General features: G+C 43.3%; 1 protein-coding gene across 9 annotated transcripts in view; it reads right to left on the bottom strand.

Annotated features, from left to right (window-relative positions):
• The window catches only part of LOC136650975 (LIM zinc-binding domain-containing Nebulette), a 105,495-nt gene that overhangs the window by 47,447 nt on the left and 39,069 nt on the right, over nt 1-18,979 (bottom strand). For all 9 annotated transcript variants that reach the window (XM_066626971.1, XM_066626972.1, XM_066626963.1 and 6 more), the window contains exon 3: nt 903-987. In XM_066626971.1, coding sequence (XP_066483068.1) covers nt 903-987 — 85 coding nt within the window. The remainder of the gene's footprint in view (nt 1-902; nt 988-18,979) is intronic.

The following is an 18,979-nucleotide window of genomic DNA, read 5'->3' as shown; positions in this document are numbered from 1 at the left end:
AATGTGTAAACATTTAATATGCCATATTTATGGCATCAAAAACCCTTAATATGGCATTTTATGGCATAAGAAAAATAACAGTATTTTTGTTATTCTCTATTTGCTATATGGGGCAGGAGGTCTAGCTCAGTTGGTAGAGCTGCCGCCTTGTATGCCTAAAGATCTAACTGACGACATGCTGATATACTGATGAGCTGACCCTCGGTGGCAGAGAGGAGTTGCCGTCAAGTGGAGCGTGGGAGGCGAAGGGCCAGAGAGAGGGAAGGAATCCAGTTGGAAGGAGGGGTTCTATGAAAGACTAGAACTATTCAATTGTAAAAATCCCTACGGGGGTTTAGAACAGCCTGCCTATGTAAACTGCCTTGGATTAAAAGTCTGAGGAGAAATCTGACGACCAAAGAAAGGCGGTATATAAATACCTGTATAAATAAATAAATAAATATGCATAAGGCAGGATTCTGTCCCCAACAGGCAGTGCCTACATGGAGATTCACATGGCTTCAGTACAGCCCTTTTTTCCCCCTCTTCTGTGATGTTCACAGGTATGCATGCACAGGGATTACAGTGAACAGCAAGGCTGTGCGCATCTCCCACATCTCCTATCTAGCCTCCCACCTTCATTTAGTGCAAGGTGCTCACATGCTGGAGAAGGCGATTGGTTGAACACTGCCATATGAGCTAATGTATGAACCAAGGTGATCACAGATAAACTTTGCTTTCAGCTTCTCTGATAATCAGAATTGTTATTGGACCCAGGAGATACACATTTTGGGACCACCCAATTTGCATGCACAGCCAGGTGTATGTGTGTGTGATCCAGGCATTTGCAGTAACACTTGTGAAATTTCAGAAAAATGTATCCCCACTACCAATAGATTTAGTTACATTCAATCACAAATTACCTGACTCTGCAATTCACTTTGTTGTTTCAGTCGGAGGTTTTCAGGTGTGTCTGCCACTGTAGTAAAGGACTGCTTTGGGTAGTGTCTAGAACAAAAATAACGAGAAGGAATTAGTAATTGTTTTGGAAATGGAAATATTACCCTTCTTCAATACTGTTTGTGATTAATATTTTGTTAGCATTATGCTACCAATTGAACTTCAGTTCCATTGATTTCCAAGGGAAGTACTGCATTAAACTTTATCTGAACTTCAGTTTGCTCACAACAGCCATGATCCAGAGGGCACAAATATACAAACCCTTATCTAACACTGGAGTCTGTTGCACATGCACAAATATGTATCTCTCTCTCTCTCTCTCTCTGCTGCAAAAAATGTTTGGAGGTTTAATCAAAGAAACAAACTACATGCAATGCAATGGCATAGCTACTGCTAATTGGGTAAGAGGCACTTTTTCAAGTGGGTGCTCCTCTTTTTAGCAGGGGGAGAGTAACTGGCCCACCTCACCCCAGCAGTGTCTTTTCTAGTGGCTGTCTGCTGGTGTTGTTTTTGCATCTTTTTAGATTGTGAGCCCTTTTGGGACAGGGAGCCATTAGTTATTTGATTTTTCTCCGTAAACCGCTTTGTGAACTTTTAGTTGAAAAGTGGTATATAAATACTGTTAATAATAATAATAATAATAATAATAATAATAATAATAGCAGCAGCAGCTACAGGTGTGCAAATTTTGCAGGGAGCCTTACCGCAGCGTGCAAGCAGCTCCTCCCCCTTCCCTTTGGGCAGGGGAGCAAAACAGGCGAAAACCTGGAAAGGCTACAAAGGGGAGGGGAATGTGCTGCTTGCACACTGGGGTAAGGCTCCCTGCTAAACTTAGTGTTTTGCACGCCCTCTAGCTACACCACTGAGTATATAGTATATATGTTATATGAAGGGCCTTTCTGGCCCTGGGCCCGGGTACAAATTACCCCCTTTACCCCCCTCTCCTAGGCCTTGCTTCAGGAGGGCCTGCTTCACACTATGTTGATCAACACCCCCCCACCCCGCAGTTGCTATTAAATCTTGAAAAAGAAGTATGCAAGGCCAAGCTACGCATTTAACATAACATGTACCAGTCCTTGCTTGTTTTTTAAAAGCAATTTCTGACATCTTATCTGCCTTGTGTATACTAGACTTCCTGTAATTGACGAATCTCTCTAGAGCCTGCCTTTCAAGATCCTTGTCCCCAATGACTAGACTTATTGACAATCCCTAAACTGTAGATCTTTGTTATGCTGTTGCTTCTCCCTTTTTCTTTGACAATGCAGTACTGATCACCTGTAATGAACCTTGGCTTGCCCACTAGTTTGCTCCTGGAACTAACCTAGCAAAGTTCATTTTCTATGCCCCAATCTACAAAGGCTGCTCATATTTCCCACTGTACTACAGTACTATATTTATGCCAGAATTCAACGTATAGAAACCCTCCACATGTATGATGCACAGAGAATTCCTTTAGATAAAATGATTTAATATGTATATACTAGGGCTGAAACCCAGCTAAAGATATTTTGGCCCAAATCCTAATCAACTTTCCAGCACTGGCATAGCTGTGCCAATGGGACGTGTGCTGCATCCTGCAGTTGGGGGGCACTCACGGAGGCCTCCTTAAAGTAAGGGAATGCTTGTTCCCTTACCTTGGAGCTGCATTGCCCTTATGTCGGTGCTGGAAAGTGGGTTAGGATTGCGCCCTTGGTGTATTAAATCTATGAGTTTTAGACATTAACGGACTATATCTGCATATTAATTCTACTGAAGAAAAAAGGCATTATTTTCCTTGTTTTCAGATGATACACAGTACACACATTTTGAAGCAGGTAACATCTCAGAAGGCATTCTAAAATGCCATTGCTGGGGAATGCCTCCAAAGATGGTATCCATGACTTACAGGTTCTGTGAATGTCCTATTAAAATTAGGGCTCAGGCCTATCCAACTTTCCAGTGCTGATACAGCCATGCCAATGGGGCATGCAGTGCACCCTGTGGTGGAGAGACAGTTATGGAGACTTCATCAAAGTAATGAAACATTTGTTGCTTTACCTTGGGGCTGCACTGCAGCTGACCAGTGCAGGAAAGTTGGTTAGGATTGGGCTGTCAATCTTTTTTGAGCCTTCCAATCAATTTATTGGAGGCAATTTCTAATGAATTAATGTAATAAATTACATTGCAGACCCACAGAACATACTCCAGGAGCTAATCCATGCATATGAAATACTCTGTTGGAGCTGGCCAAGAAAGGGTTGTTGAGGGGTGGATGAGCAAGAGATGGGTGTGGCTGCACAAAAAGGAAGGGGAATTTAAAAAAACAGAAAGTAAATAGTGGGAAAAATGAAGGAAAATTAATATCCTAATCATACATTTTTAAGCCCAGAATTCATGTACTCACTTATCTTGTGCAATATGGATAATGATGAAAATCTACAAGGTAATCTAAGCTTACTTTGCCACATAGCTGCTAGATGGAACCGACAATGTAGTAGTTTGGAAAAGACTCTCTGGTAAGAAACCTTTTGTACCTGGCAAGCACACAGTTGACAGAGTTATACAGTCTTGATCACAACCTTATTTTGCATGCACACTGAGCCACTACTGAGCTGTACACAAAGGGCTACACTGACATTCCACCTCCTAAAAGGTCAATCCTATTAGTGTTAATAGTGTCAGCACATTGTTCTAAGATAATGGAAAATGCATTCAACAAAGGATGCACCACAATGAACAGCAGCCTACTCTGCATCACTCTGAAATATTATACTCCTGTCATAAATGATTGTTCCTAATACAATTTTAATACTGAGTCATCTCCTGGATGTGCAGCTTCGCACACTTACAGAAGTAAACACTTTTTACTGGGTTTCTCGAGTTCTTTCTGAATTACCCACATTAAAAATGGAAACAAAACAGTTTACAACACAGACTGCTTGTTGGAGCAGGAATGCTGCCAGCAATGTATTTATAAACCTTCTCAGGATCTTAAGCTCCAGTCAGAAAGAACAGAGATTCAATTTGCCCGTGTGAAGCTCTGTGACATTTAGGTGTCAGGTCTTCTTTTCTTTCCCTTTCTGTCTTCTAGATTTCCCAATTAGTCATCACATATCTGAAGCAAGCAAACACCACAATCCTTCTACATCAGGGGTGCCCAAACCCTGGCCCTAGGGCCACTTGCAGCCCTTGAGGACTCATAATCAGGCCCTCAGGGAGCCTCCAGTCTCCAATGAGCCTCTGGCCCACCGGAGACTTGCTGGAGCCTGCACTGGCCTAATGCAACTGCTCTCAGCATGATGGCCAACTGTTCGACCTCTTGCATGAGCTGAGGGGAGAGGGCTCCCTCCACTGCTTGGTGTTTCACATCTGTGATGCAGCAGCAGCAGCAAAGGAAAGGCTGGCCTTGCTTTGTGCAAGGCCTTTTATATGCCTTGAGCTATTGCAAGACCTTCATTCATTCATATAAGTTCCATCTCTAATTTATTCATTTATGAAAATTTATTCAAATTTGAAATGTGAATTAATTCTTTTTTTCCCTGGCCCCCGACAACTGTCAGAGAGATAATGCAGCCCTCCCGCCAAAATGTTTGGACACCCCTGTTCTACATCAATAGGCATGTGCAATATAGAAGGCATGTGCCTTTAGAAGAGGGTTCTCAACTGGTGATAAGTGTACCACTGGTGGTACACCAGGCAGTGGTGGGTGCTATTCACAGCCCCCACTGCCCTGCAGCAAGGCTGTGGCAGGAGCTTGCAACAGCAGTAGGAGGCTCAGCCCGGCAGGCAGAGCTCCAGTGCATGGTTTTCGCACACTTAAAAAAGCCCTCCCGCCTGCCCTGAACCTCTTACCACCATTGGAATCTCCCAACATGGTCTCTGAACCCAGAAGTAACTGGTGATTATGTCATCGCCAGTTACTTCTGGTAGTACTTCCGTGGAGAGTGGTACGCTGGGGGAAGCAGCATTGAGAAGCAGTGCTTTAGACTAACTGCAACTGGTTCTTGCTACAAACCAATAATTCTGTGCTGCTAGGTTCAACCCAGTGACACAATGCAAAAAGGAGGCTGCAATGGCCACGCTTTGCTTCTGCCATGTATCTCAGGAGAATATCCTATTTCAAATTCAAATTATAGAAACAAGAAGTGACAAGAGCATACTTTCCCCCATTCAGCAGCCACAATCTGGCTCTGAAACTCTGCCAAACTAGAAAGGAATGGAAATCCACCTTGGCTGTTCCAGAGCATGAGGTATTGACCAGAAAACAATCAAGAGGACATGGACCAATGTTCTGCCCCCATAAAGACACAAGAAATTGATGCAAGAGAGGTCATACAAAAGCTTGTTCATTCCCTACTCTTTGCACATGCAATGAGGCAATGTGTCACTTATACATATGCACATGTGATTTCTGCAATTTTTTTCCTATACATTTATAAAGAACAAAAAAAAGATCAAGCAAATGCTTTACTGCTCCAGCATGCTGTTTCAAACAGTGGCCAATCAGATACCTCTGGAAAGCAGGGCACAAAAGAAATAGAACTTTCCTGCTGTTTCCCCCTGACCTCTGGCATCCAGAAGCATTTCTCTTTGAACAACTACATTTTATTTAGCTATCATATCTGATAGGAGAGCTTCTGTGGACATAGCTAAGGTGGAGCAAATAAAAGGAACTTTGAAGGGGTAATGATGAAAAAGAATGAGCTAGGACTGGCTGGGCAGGGTAGGTCTTATAGCATCCCCATTTTCTGGTGGTAGGTTTGTCTACATGAACAGTCCTTGCAAACCAACGAATAGCATTATTAGTTGAACTTTTGGGTATACTCATGGAAAATCATATACATAACATTAGGGACTGAGCATGAGTATTAGTGAGAACCAACAAAACTTTCCTCTAGCATTCCCTAGTTTTACAAGGAAAAGGCCTGGAGAGTTTTGATTTCGTTATGTGTTGGCCATGAAGCTCCCTTTAAAGTCAGAATTTCTCTTTGAAGTTGCTCTTGATATATGCTTTCTGCTGTGGACTCTGCTCTTTGAAGTTCATGATCAGAATTCATTCGATAGCAGAAAACAGGAAGAAAAAAAAAGAAAAACCTGTATACAGGTTTTCTGTCTGTATACAGACAGAAAAACTGTCTGTATACAGACTGCCAGAAGTTAGGAGCAAAAAAGTATTATCCAATCTGAAGATTGGATAATAAGCTGAATAAGATAATAAGACTGGATAATAAGCTGAAGTGGGTGCAATATGTTGGTCTTGCCTCTGTGTCATTCACATTTCAGAACAGGTAGGGTAGGAGGGCGGAGTTATAACTAGTTAGAGTGAAGGAAACCATTTCTTCTCCCTTCACATTGCAGTTTGCAAATACTAACGCTATGGTTCCGAGTGATGATGATGGTGGTGGTGGTAGTATTTATATATCGCCTTTCTGGCCATTGGATTGCTCCTTTGGCTTTATTCAAAGTGATATACATATGGATGCAGTAAAATGCGTGGATTTCTAAGGCAACAGGATAAATTAAAGATTTGAAAGTATATCCAGTACAAACTTGTTTTAGGGAGGAAAAAAGAGAGAGAAGGAGAACAGGATAAAATAATTTTAAAAGAAAAGAGCAATTGAGTTTATTTATATGCTATGACTGTATAGAAGAAGAAGAATTCTGATATTGTTTACATTTTTTTATATATCTAATCTCAAAAAAAGAATGAATAGGAAAATGGAGGAAAGAATCCGCATGATTTTTGTGAAGTACTAAGGTTGTATCAATTATTTATGTACTCTACCACTACAAAAAAAAACCCCACCATCCTTAGATACTAGGAAGAGAAAGAAAAAAACAGACAAGGCAAAAAAAAAAAAAAAAGACACACAGACAAGTTAACACAATGCAGAGAGGAGCACAATAAATTGAAAAAGAATTGTTTCTCAGCCTCTTTCTCCTTCTGTGATTTTTCATGGTTCGTGTTTATTAATAGATAAAAGCCACTGCATGAGTAAGTTAAAACAATGATATTGTTTATCAGGGGAGAGTAACAGGTCTGCCTCACCCCAGCAGTGTCTTTCCTAGTGGCTGTCTGCTGGTGTTCTTTTGCATCTTTTTAGATTGTGAGCCCTTTTGGGACACTGAGTCACTAGTTATTTGATTTTTCTCCATAAACTGCTTTGTGAACTTTTTTGTTGAAAAGTGGTATATAAATACTGTTAATAATAATAGTAATAATAATAATAATAATAATAAAAGAGTACTCCCAAACTCTAATAAACTATCATGTTGTCAGGGTCAGTCCAACTGAAGCCACTGCCACCACCATCACCCCCTCAAAAAACCCAAAAAGAAAAGAAAAAAGCTGCCACTCACCTCACTTCTTCCCACGCAATCCTTTTCAACAACCCAGAAACGTGCAGGTCATGCTGGGAACTCCCAGCATGTCCCACACATTTTGTTTTTTTTACAGGGACCGCAAAGGAGGAGCAAAGTGAGCAGATAGGAAAGTGGATCAATGCAGACCCATCCATGGCACTTGGAGTCTGCTGCTCCCCCACCAGCTGAGGTCCAACATGAGCTGCATAATTTCCATCATGGATGGCCCAGCCCTGACGCTTGTATCTGAAAGATCAAACCCTCCACAAGACATCACAAATGATGGTTTTGTTCTAGGAGCTAACCTCAACCTCACACCAAAAGCAGCAACACAATGGACATCAGCACAACCAAGACTCCTTGCCTCCAATACTGCACTACAATGACATACAAAGGTGTTTGCCCAACACTGAACAGGTAACTATGTACAACTTATGAATGCTGCTCTATACATTGATGTTCTTCAACCCTTGGGGTCATGAAGACTCAGTTGTGGGGTCGCGGCAACTTACAGGAATGAAAAATGATGTAGTCCTTACAACAACTGTAACACAAGAAGTTGCAGTATCAGCCCCATATTGCAGCTAGGAAGCTGAGGCTTGAAAGGGAGTGACTTGCCTAAGGCCACCTAGTGATAATTCATGGCAGAGGTGGGATTTGGACCAGAAAAGCCCCAAATGGCAGTTCTTAGTCACAACTTTGGTCTCTTAGACACAACTATGCCAGCAACCTGAAATATCCCTTACAATGAAAATTCTCTCACAGTAGTATGAATCCACACAAGGGATGGATCCAAGAGGGCCTCCCCCAAACTGTTGCACTAGCAGGGAAGGGTGCCCACTGCAATAGGGAGCGAAGTTGGGCACCAGGGGAATGCCCACTGGGCAGGGCGGCAGTGGCAAGATTGCAACCAGTCAATGCTCTGGCTGGCCCAAGATAAGAAACTTAACATAAGAACAGCCCCGCTGGATCAGGCCATAGGCCCATCTAGTCCAGCTTCCTGTATCTCACAGTGGCCACCAAATGGCCCAGGGAGCACACCAGATAACAAGAGACCTGCAATCTGGTGCCTTCCCTTGCATTGGCATTCTGACATAGCCCATTTCTAAAATCAGGAGGTTGCACATACACATCAGGGCTTGTAACCCATAATGGATTTTTCCTCCAAGACCTTGGGCGGATCATGTGACTGGAAAGGGCAGAGCTCCCCAACCTGGTGGCCAGGTTCATAAGGAGCCAGGCCACCAAGGAAGGAGGTTGCTACTTTGAGAGCTCCAAGGAAGTGACCTGTGGAGGTCTGCCACTGCCCTTCCTCGGGCTGGCCTGAAGGGGCCTTGGCCCCTGCCCGAACGATCACCCTCCCCAAACACAACACTGGATCTGCCCCTATCCACACTTAGACAATCTCGTTGCTACACAGAATAACTGTGTACTATTTAAAAGAAAAACAAGCTACCTTTGTAATTTTCATCAGTTTACAGAGCTTAGCATCTCCCATAACAAGTCAGTATGACATTACTCAGCTCTACGATCCATGGAAGTGCCTTCCTTTGATCATCCTAGGAGGGGGCCTTACATTCCCATGGCTCATGGACAGACTTTCTAAATAATTCAAATTTGGAATGTTATTTCAGAAGGAATACATTATCCACATTGTATGACCACAACCACTATGTCGAAAAAGAACACCATGTGAGTAGATGTAATTAAATCTCTCTTTGTTTTTATAATTAGCAATGCAAATCAAATTTTGTTTTGGAGACATCATTGATATGATGTCATATCATATATCATTCATGTGCTCATGGCCTGAACTACCATTGCTTAATAATGTTCCTTTGCAGTTATTTTTACAGACCCTTTCAGACCATCACTGTCAACAGAGCGGAGAGAAACAAGATGACAGCAACAGGTTCTATCCCTCACCTACATATATTCATTTAAAACAGGAATGTCAAACTCATTTCATACAGTGGGCCAAATAGCATTCGTGATTTGATGTCTGCTGGGTGCCAGAAGTTACATCATTAAGCAGGAAGCAGCTCATGACCAGAAATAAGCACTTTTTCCCTCACTTAGGAACTCATTGGCTACAAATAAGAAGAGAAAATATGCAATTCTTGATCATATTTTCAAGATACAGGAGGGCCCAATTATCATGCCGGCTACCCTTTCAGCTGTGACAGCTCAGCAGCATAGAACGGTGGGTGGTGGTGCTGGGAGAGCTTGAGGACCAGGGAGAGCTCGAGGAGAGCTTCAGCAGGCCACATCCAGCCTGTAGGCCTGATGATTGACCCCCTGATTTAAAAGGTCTGAAGCTGCTGTATGAACATAGATGCTTAAATTGTAAATCGAGAGAGAGAGAATTGGCCTGCAGCAAAAATTTTTACTGTACTCTGTCCAGAGAATGCTGTAAAAGGAACCTGGCCTCCTTAACTTAGGTTTCAACAAGGACCTCAACCTGTGATTTAGATCTATGTCTTCTGCAGTTTCCAGTGGTATGGGGAAGTTCCTTCACATGTATATTTACACATACATATACTTTCTTCAAATCAACACTGAAGAGCCAGAGTATGCCCAGTGGATGCAATCCTGTTTTTCCCAACCCAGCCCAACCTAATGTGTACATTCTATTCACACGGTGAAGATCTAAAAGGGGTTAAATGCAACACTCTTAAGATAGGATAGGTGGCTTATCAATAATCATGGCAGGGTGCAATCCTAACTAATTTTCCAGCACTGAGGTAAGGGCAATGCAACTCCAAGGTAAGGGAACAAACAGTCCCTTACCTTAAGGAGGTCTTCATGACTGCTCCCCAACTGCAGGATGTAGCACATGCCCCACTGGCACAGCTCTATTTAACTTGCAGATAACATATGCTGAGACAGCATAACAAAAAATACCCAATCCAGAGCTTCAAGTTCATTCCCAGATACTCCTACTCTTAATTTTGCAAGTTTAAAATAAGGAACAGATATCTGTGCTGCCAGCATCCCTGACAATATATAGCAAAAATGATAAGTCCACACACTACCTAGAGATGCCCGGGACTGAACCTGGGACCTTTTGTATACAAAGCAGATGCTCAACTACTGAGCTATGGACCTCCAGCTGATGACATTTAACAGTCAAACACATTGTTCAAAACACTAGCCTTGAAATTCTAATTAAGACACAGATAAGGGACTTACGCAGGCCCAGCGCAATCTCTTATTTTACTTAATTTTCACATTTTTATACCACTATTCCTCCAAGGAGCTCAGGGTGGTTGCACATGCTACCTATCCTTCTTTTGTCCTCACATCAACCCTGTGAGGAAGGTGAGGCTGAGAGATAGTGACATGGATTTTCAAAAAGCACCAACAGTTAAACCACATTTTTACCTTTATCAATCATGCAAACATTTTCTTGAACTAACTCTTGGATACGCATTTAGAAAGGACAAAAAAATCTGTTCTGCTACTGCTATTCCCTCCACAGTGAAACTGGAGAACTGAAAATTAATGAAATTTGAAGAAGTGTGACCTTGTCAAACTTGGCAGCCTTATGAGTCATTCTGCACAACAGTCTCTTTTCTCATTCTAGTAAATCAGAATAGGGGTTGAATTTTTATGAACTTGGTAAAAGAATTAGCCAGGATTTGGAAAGGCTTAGAGTTCAAAACTGCTAACAGAGACATTTGTTTTGAGTCAGTCTCATCATTTGTTTGTAAGAAAGAAAAGGTAGGGAATAAAATGATGTCAGGAAGAGATCATTCCTTACCAGTGTTCTCCTTATCAAAGAGAAAAGTGTTTCTCTTTGAAGAACTAATGTTATAAATGTTCCATTATAAGCTGACAGTAACAGAGAATCTAAATAAGCTTTTTTGTGAAAAGCGGAAGAGACCAGGCTACTATTCTAGGCTGCGATTACTTCAAAGCAGCATTTCACTTGCCTCTTATTTTGCATAACGCAATTCTCTGCTGCACTGAGTCCTCAAAACAGTTAACACGTATACAATCTCCCTGCCAGCAAGGGCAAGAATAGATTTATAGATCAGGATATGTCATTTTTTGATTTACACATCATAAGAGCCCCCAGAGGAGTGTCACAGATCTGATAGCCAAACGTTCAATTTGCATATGTAACAATACTTGGCTTTTTCCAGAGTTAAAAGTTGATTTTTTTCAATCACCTTTTTCTAAATTAAATGCCAAAACTTGCTTCTACTGATGTTCCTTTTTCAGGCAATCATACAGAATAATCTATTTCATTTCTATGATTGTATACAGCCTAAAAAACTCAAGGTTTGGGGGAGATGTGACCCTAGAGAAGCTGAGGTTAAGAGGAAAGAAATTAAAGGAGTAGGACATGAGATTTGGTTACAGCAGCCATTCTCAACCTGGTGTTTGACACAGAATGCTTCCAGGCCTAGAAATGGTGCTTTCACAAAACCGCTACTCACTGACATTAGGAAGGGATTCCATGTGAACAGGTAATTAAAAGGAATTCTGTCACAAACTTTCCATTGGCAGAAAGGCCCTTGAGAGGAAAGAATATTCTGTTAACTTTGAAACCAGAGGTGATGCTTTTAATGCCTTAAAGCAGCGGTTTTCAAACTCTCTAGGAGAGTTTGCACAGTTGTAAGTCCTTGTGGGGGCAGGGGGGAAGGCAGTGGGAACAGGGGGGAAGGCAGTAACACGATCCCCAGGATCACTCCGCTCAGGAGGGCTGCAGGGACTGGGATGCACTGGGATGAGTAAAAACATAAGTTGCATTCTGATGTGGCTGCTTTCCAATCAATATCTTGAAACTCACAACAGCACCTCATGGAACTATGTCTGTGTCCAATTTTTTTAGTCCTCCCATTCCAAGAACAACTTGCTTGCCCTTTGCACTGCCTGACCTTTAGAGACTGTACTGAGAAATCACCATTCAATGCTCCAAATTGGAGCCACAAATTCCATCAGAATTGGAATTCATCTGAGATGTTGCTCTGTTCATCCTACGTAACTATTTAGGGACCTGTCTCAACATGGGGAATGCAGCCAGTTTTAGGAATTGGCTGATGGTATTAAATGAAGTATTTTGTGACGTTCTTCTGTACAATCATAAATCAACATTTTAACCTCATACTTGTTAGTATGCAAAACTCACTAATAAAATCGACTAGTGCCTCAAGCCTACCCTCTCTCGGAACGTCACATTCTTCATGAAGTTACAGCATCAGTGACATGTTCTATAATTCAGCAACCTCAGCTTACAATACTTTGCATTCTTCTCCAGCCTGTTAAAAATACTTACTGATATGCCTAACAAATCAACCACAGAAGCTGTACTCCTAAAATGTACAGTAATCAACTCTTATAAGTATTCTGTTTCCATAGTGATTACTTTACATTTCAAATCTTTTTGGTGTAAACTGAAGAGAAAAATCCTCTGACAGAGGCAGTGATATGACAAATAGGAAGGATTTCGATACGACTTACTACTATATTTTAACACTTAGATCATTTTTTAAAATCTGGAAATCCTGGAAACAAGTGGAGGGGCTTATATGAGCAGGATTAAAAAGTCTGAAATGATTAACATTTCAAATATTGTTCATTTAATACTGTTTCATCTTTAAAACTTTGTATACAGTCAGGCCTCGGCAGATAAACAAATCTATGGGGTCAGGGCAAACCAAACCACCGAATGGGCAGGACTTCTGGTCTAGAGGGTTGAGCCTCCATTTGCCTGAAGATAACATCCGAAGGTCGCCAGTTCAAAGCCACCGGCACCGTGCGACCTTGAAGCGGCTGACAAGCTGAGCCGAGTTATTCTATCTGCTCTGAGTGTGGGAGGATAGAGGCCAGAATGTGCAGCCAGATCAAGACAGAAACATCTGATTGTTGTGGTTTCTTGAAAGATAGAACCTTTCAAATTGTAAAAATCCCTACGGGGATTTAAATTGCCTGTCCATGTAAACTGCCTTGAATAAAGTCCGAGGAGAAATCTGAGGACACAGAAAGGCAGTATATAAATATTAAAAAAAAAAAAAGATTAGGACCAGAGCACAGCTCCAGTCCCTTAAAGGCATGACTGTGAATGCCTCCCCACTGCAGGATGCACTGCGTGCTCTGTTGGCGAAGCTGCACTGGAAAGTTGGTTAGGATTGGTCTACACAGACAGTACTGAGCTAGATAGGTCAATGGTCTCAGTATTGGCAACCTTCAGTCTCGAAAGACTATGATATCGCGCTCTGAAAGGTGGTTCTGGCACAGCGTCTAGTGTGGCTGAAAAGGCCAATCCGGGAGTGACAATCCCTTCCACACCGGGAGCAAGTGCAGTCTGTCCCTGGTCTGTCTCCCTGGCTATGGGCCTTCCTTCTTTGCCTCTTAGCCTCAGACTGTTGGCAAAGTGTCTCTTCAAACTGGGAAAGGCCATTCTGCACAGCCTGCCTCCAAGCGGGCCGCTCAGGGTTTCCCACTTGTTGAGGTCCATCCCTAAGGCCTTCAGATCCCTCTTGCAGATGTCCTTATATCGCAGCTGTGGTCTACCTGTAGGGCGCTTTCCTTGTCCTGCCAGGTGATGCCGAGGATGCGTCGGAGGCAGCGCATGTGGAAAGCGCATGTGGAAAGCGCTCAGTTTCCTCACCTGTTGTGGGCGAAGAGTCCATGACTCGCTGCAGTACAGAAGTGTACTCAGGACGCAAGCTCTGTAGACCTGGATCTTGGTATGTTCCGTCAGCTTCTTGTTGGACCAGACTCTCTTTGTGAGTCTGGAAAACGTGGTAGCTGCTTTACCGATGCGCCTGTTTAGCTCGGCATCGAGAGAATGAGTGTCGGAGATCGTTGAGCCAAGGTACACAAAGTCATGGACAACCTCCAGTTCATGCTCAGAGATTGTAATGCAGGGAGGTGAGTCCACATCCTGAACCATGACCTGAACCACATCCTGAACTCATGGTTCAGGTCAATGGTCTAACTCAGGACAAGTCATAATGATCTTATTCCATGACCATATCTTATTCCATGACCATATCTTAATTTCAATATTCCTTAGGCTTCCCTGCTGGAGCACTAATGCTTCATAGGATGGTAGAATCTTTGATAATCAATACAGAGTCTAAAGTAAAGGAGAAAATGTAGGCGGCAGCACAGAAACAGAATTGTTGATGTGATCAATGTATAGAGGAGGACATGGTGGGTCAGTTCCCATTGCAATCAGGGTTCACAAGGTTGGTAAGAGAACCACAGCATATCATATACTGAAATGTGCTAGAGCAGTGGTTCTCAAACTTTTAGCACCAGGACCCACTTTTTAGAATGAGAATCACACAGCGTCTAGTGTGGCTGAAAAGGCCAATCCGGGAGTGACAATCCCTTCCACACCGGGAGCAAGTGCAGTCTGTCCCTGGTCTGTCTCCCTGGCTATGGGCCTTCCTTCTTTGCCTCTTAGCCTCAGACTGTTGGCAAAGTGTCTCTTCAAACTGGGAAAGGCCATTCTGCACAGCCTGCCTCCAAGCGGGCCGCTCAGGGTTTCCCACTTGTTGAGGTCCATCCCTAAGGCCTTCAGATCCCTCTTGCAGATGTCCTTATATCGCAGCTGTGGTCTACCTGTAGGGCGCTTTCCTTGTCCTGCCAGGTGATGCCGAGGATGCGTCGGAGGCAGCGCATGTGGAAAGCGCATGTGGAAAGCGCTCAGTTTCCTCACCTGTTGTGGGCGAAGAGTCCATGACTCGCTGCAGTACAGAAGTGTACTCAGGACGCAAGCTCTGTAGACCTGGATCTTGGTATGTTCCGTCAGCTTCTTGTTGGACCAGACTCTCTTTGTGAGTCTGGAAAACGTGGTAGCTGCTTTACCGATGCGCCTGTTTAGCTCGGCATCGAGAGAATGAGTGTCGGAGATCGTTGAGCCAAGGTACACAAAGTCATGGACAACCTCCAGTTCATGCTCAGAGATTGTAATGCAGGGAGGTGAGTCCACATCCTGAACCATGACCTGAACCACATCCTGAACTCATGGTTCAGGTCAATGGTCTAACTCAGGACAAGTCATAATGATCTTATTCCATGACCATATCTTATTCCATGACCATATCTTAATTTCAATATTCCTTAGGCTTCCCTGCTGGAGCACTAATGCTTCATAGGATGGTAGAATCTTTGATAATCAATACAGAGTCTAAAGTAAAGGAGAAAATGTAGGCGGCAGCACAGAAACAGAATTGTTGATGTGATCAATGTATAGAGGAGGACATGGTGGGTCAGTTCCCATTGCAATCAGGGTTCACAAGGTTGGTAAGAGAACCACAGCATATCATATACTGAAATGTGCTAGAGCAGTGGTTCTCAAACTTTTAGCACCAGGACCCACTTTTTAGAATGAGAATCTATCAGGACCCACTGAAAATGATGTCATGACCAGAAGTGACATCATCAAACAGGAAAATTTTTAACAATCCTGGGCTGCAATCCTACCCACACTGATTCAGGAGTAAGTTCCATTTACTATCATTGTTAAAAGCATATACATAGTAGCCAGTTAAAAGTATAGATCTGTAACATTTCCCCGGATGCAGTCACAAATCATGGTAGCATCAAGCCTGATATATTAAAAATAAAATATTGAAATAAGAACATAAGAACAGCCCCACTGGATCAGGCCATAGGCCCATCTAGTCCAGCTTCCTGTATCTCACAGCGGCCCACCAAATGCCCCAGGGAGCACACCAGATAACAAGAGACCTCATTCTGGTGCCCTCCCTTGCATCTGGCATTCTGACATAGCCCATTTCTAAAATCAGGAGGTTGCGCATACACATCATGGCTTGTACCCCGTAATGGATTTTTCCTCCAGAAACTTGTCCAATCCCCTTTTAAAGGCGTCTAGGCTAGACGCCAGCACCACATCCTGTGGCAAGGAGTTCCACAGACCGACCACTCGCTGAGTAAAGAAATATTTCCTTTTGTCTGTCCTAACCCGCCCAACACTCAATTTTAGTGGATGTCCCCTGGTTCTGGTATTATGTGAGAGTGTAAAGAGCATCTCCCTATTCACTCTGTCCATCCCCTGCATAATTTTGTATGTCTCAATCATGTCCCCCCTCAGGCGTCTCTTTTCTAGGCTGAAGAGGCCCAAACGCCGTAGCCTTTCCTCATAAGGAAGGTGCCCCAGCCCCGTAATCATCTTAGTCGCTCTCTTCTGCACCTTTTCCATTTCCACTATGTCTTTTTTGAGATGTGGCGACCAGAACTGGAGACAATACTCCAGGTGTGGCCTTACCATAGATTTGTACAACGGCATTATAATGCCAAATGAATGGGAACCCACCTGAAATTGGCTTGCGACTCACCTAGTGGGACCCAAAACACAGTTTGAGAAACACTGTGCTAGAGAGATCAGAATTTAAAATAAAGAAATCTAGCTGCCAGCATTCTATTACGCTCAAAGGTAAGGATGTCAAACATGTTTCATACAGTGACTTGAATAGCATTCATGGCACCTGCTGAGGCCAGAAGTTATGTCGTTAAGTTACCAGAAATAACCACTTATTTCTCACATAGAAATTCATGAGTTGCAAATGACAGAAGAGAAAAATAAGTAAATCTTGATCATATCTTCAAGAGATGGGAGAGCCCGATTATCATGCAGGCCACCCTTTCAGCCACACCACTTCTGCCAAGGCATCACTGCACAGCTCAGTAGATAAGAGATGCTCTTGCATGGTGACAGCTTGGCAGAAGCAGCAATACTGAATGGGCTGCTCACGTGACAATTCAGCTCTCCCAGTGTCTCAGCAGTGCCTCCCTCTCTCAATTCTCTTGGTCTGCCCTTCCCCTGTAGCGTTTCCTGCCTTCTGAGGCCTCCTTCCAGCTCTCCTTCCCAGAACCTTGGCAGAGGCGGCACTGTGGAAAGGGCAATGCTGGGAGAGCCCAATTATCACAGAGGCCAGATAAAGAGCTTCCATTGGCAACCTCTGGCCATGGGTCTTGTGTCTGACGACCCTGCTCTATGGTGACCAAAAAACATAACCAAGGATGGGGCTATGTAACTGAGAGACAGCTTTACTCCTAAAGTTAGGGTCACTATCAGGGCCTAGGAGAGGGGAGTAAAGGGGGTAATTTGTACCCAGGTCCAGGGTCTAAAGGGGGGCCCAGAAGCCAAATGAGGTGGCCCAGAAATTTCCTGGGATCTGACATTTTCCTATCTATTCAGACTTGTTGCCTGTACGGGATGCTAGGGACACTATGGATGCCACATGGGTGGATAGACCTGGGCTCCTAAGACTTTTCCATCTGTCTCTACCCTCCCCTCACCCTGCTTCGTCCCTCCCAGCTCCTCTTCTGCTCACCCATCACCACCCTCCCCTGCCCTGTTTCACCCCTGCCCCTTTGCAAAGGGGCCCAAAAGAAACTTTGTACCCCCGGATAAAATTCCTCTCAGAGGTCCTGGTCACCATGACCATGGTGTGCATTTAGTCCCAACAGTGTTCCTCATTCACTTTTACTCAGTTCCTCTTTTTCACTTTCCCCATAGGATCAAATATGAGTCACATAAGACAGACAGACAGTAACGCTATACTTAGGAAATTCATTAAGAAGAGTTCATTTCTGCAGAGCAGCCCAGTCCTCAATAACTGGCATTCCACAGGGGATGTAATATGTGTCTGCAAGCTGCACCCCCAGCAGTCCTTGCAATATACAAGCCCCTTACACTACACACACACCACCTCTCACAGCAGTTCACATTTTGCTAGTGTATAACAACAGACACAGAATACCATGGAAAGACTTTTTGCAGACTACAAAGGTCTTTGTATACAGCTGAGATTTCCATTGCAAACTGGGCCATGCCTATCAAGGCTTGCTGTCTGGTGCTAAGTCACAATAGTAGGCTGACAGGCAGTCTTCAGGCAACTCAGTCATTGCCCAAGCATCACGACCCTGACCTTGAGTGACCAGGACTCAGACTTGGGGCAGAGGGGGAGCTGACACAGCTACTGAAGTGCAGAACCCAGTTTATAAGAACAAGGAGGGAAAAAGTGAGGAGTCCTGGAAACATGAACCCAAATCATGTAGCACACATTCTCTCTTAACTTCAACTCTGTCTTGTTTGGCTGCCACAAGGCCTGAAGGCCCTGCTTATCGTTCACCATTGGAGTATCTATGGTGGAAAAAAAACTTGGGAGAGACACTAAAGGGCTCCAAATGTGTAAAAATATGCTGCAAATTCCTGTATAGTGTATTAGAGAAATTCCTGTATAGTGATCTTTATTTCACACAGCCCAAGGCTGACTATAGATTTCTTGTAGCTGCTGCCAGATTTCAACCTTTCCTTGGAGATACAGTGCTAAGGACTGCAGTCTACTTATATGAAGGCAAGCAGATGCACACTACCAGTCACATTACGGAAATGTTATGAATGTGAGAGAGAGATGCACACATGCTCAGCTTGTGAGTTTTATATATTCCAGGGTTGGTTGGCTTCAGATTTCTTTTTAAAGGTTTAAAAAAAAATTGAAGGGGGAAAGAAGACCAAATTCAAATACTGTCTGCTGTGCTGTGTTTAATGCAAGAAACTTGTCTCCTTGTTTTAGTTTTTAGAGAATGAAAGATGACACAAATCTGTCATCATAATTTCAGTACTTCATTTTATTGCATTAATAAGAAGCCCTTAAATAAATACTTTGTGTCTGTATTTATAGTAGCCATCTTATTAAATACTCCCTGG

Source organism: Tiliqua scincoides, chromosome 5 (assembly GCF_035046505.1).
Source record: "Tiliqua scincoides isolate rTilSci1 chromosome 5, rTilSci1.hap2, whole genome shotgun sequence".
In the NCBI taxonomy this organism is placed as follows: domain Eukaryota; kingdom Metazoa; phylum Chordata; class Lepidosauria; order Squamata; family Scincidae; genus Tiliqua; species Tiliqua scincoides.
The sequence above is the reverse complement of the archived record's forward strand: the minus strand, read 5'-3'. Positions and strand labels throughout refer to the sequence as shown.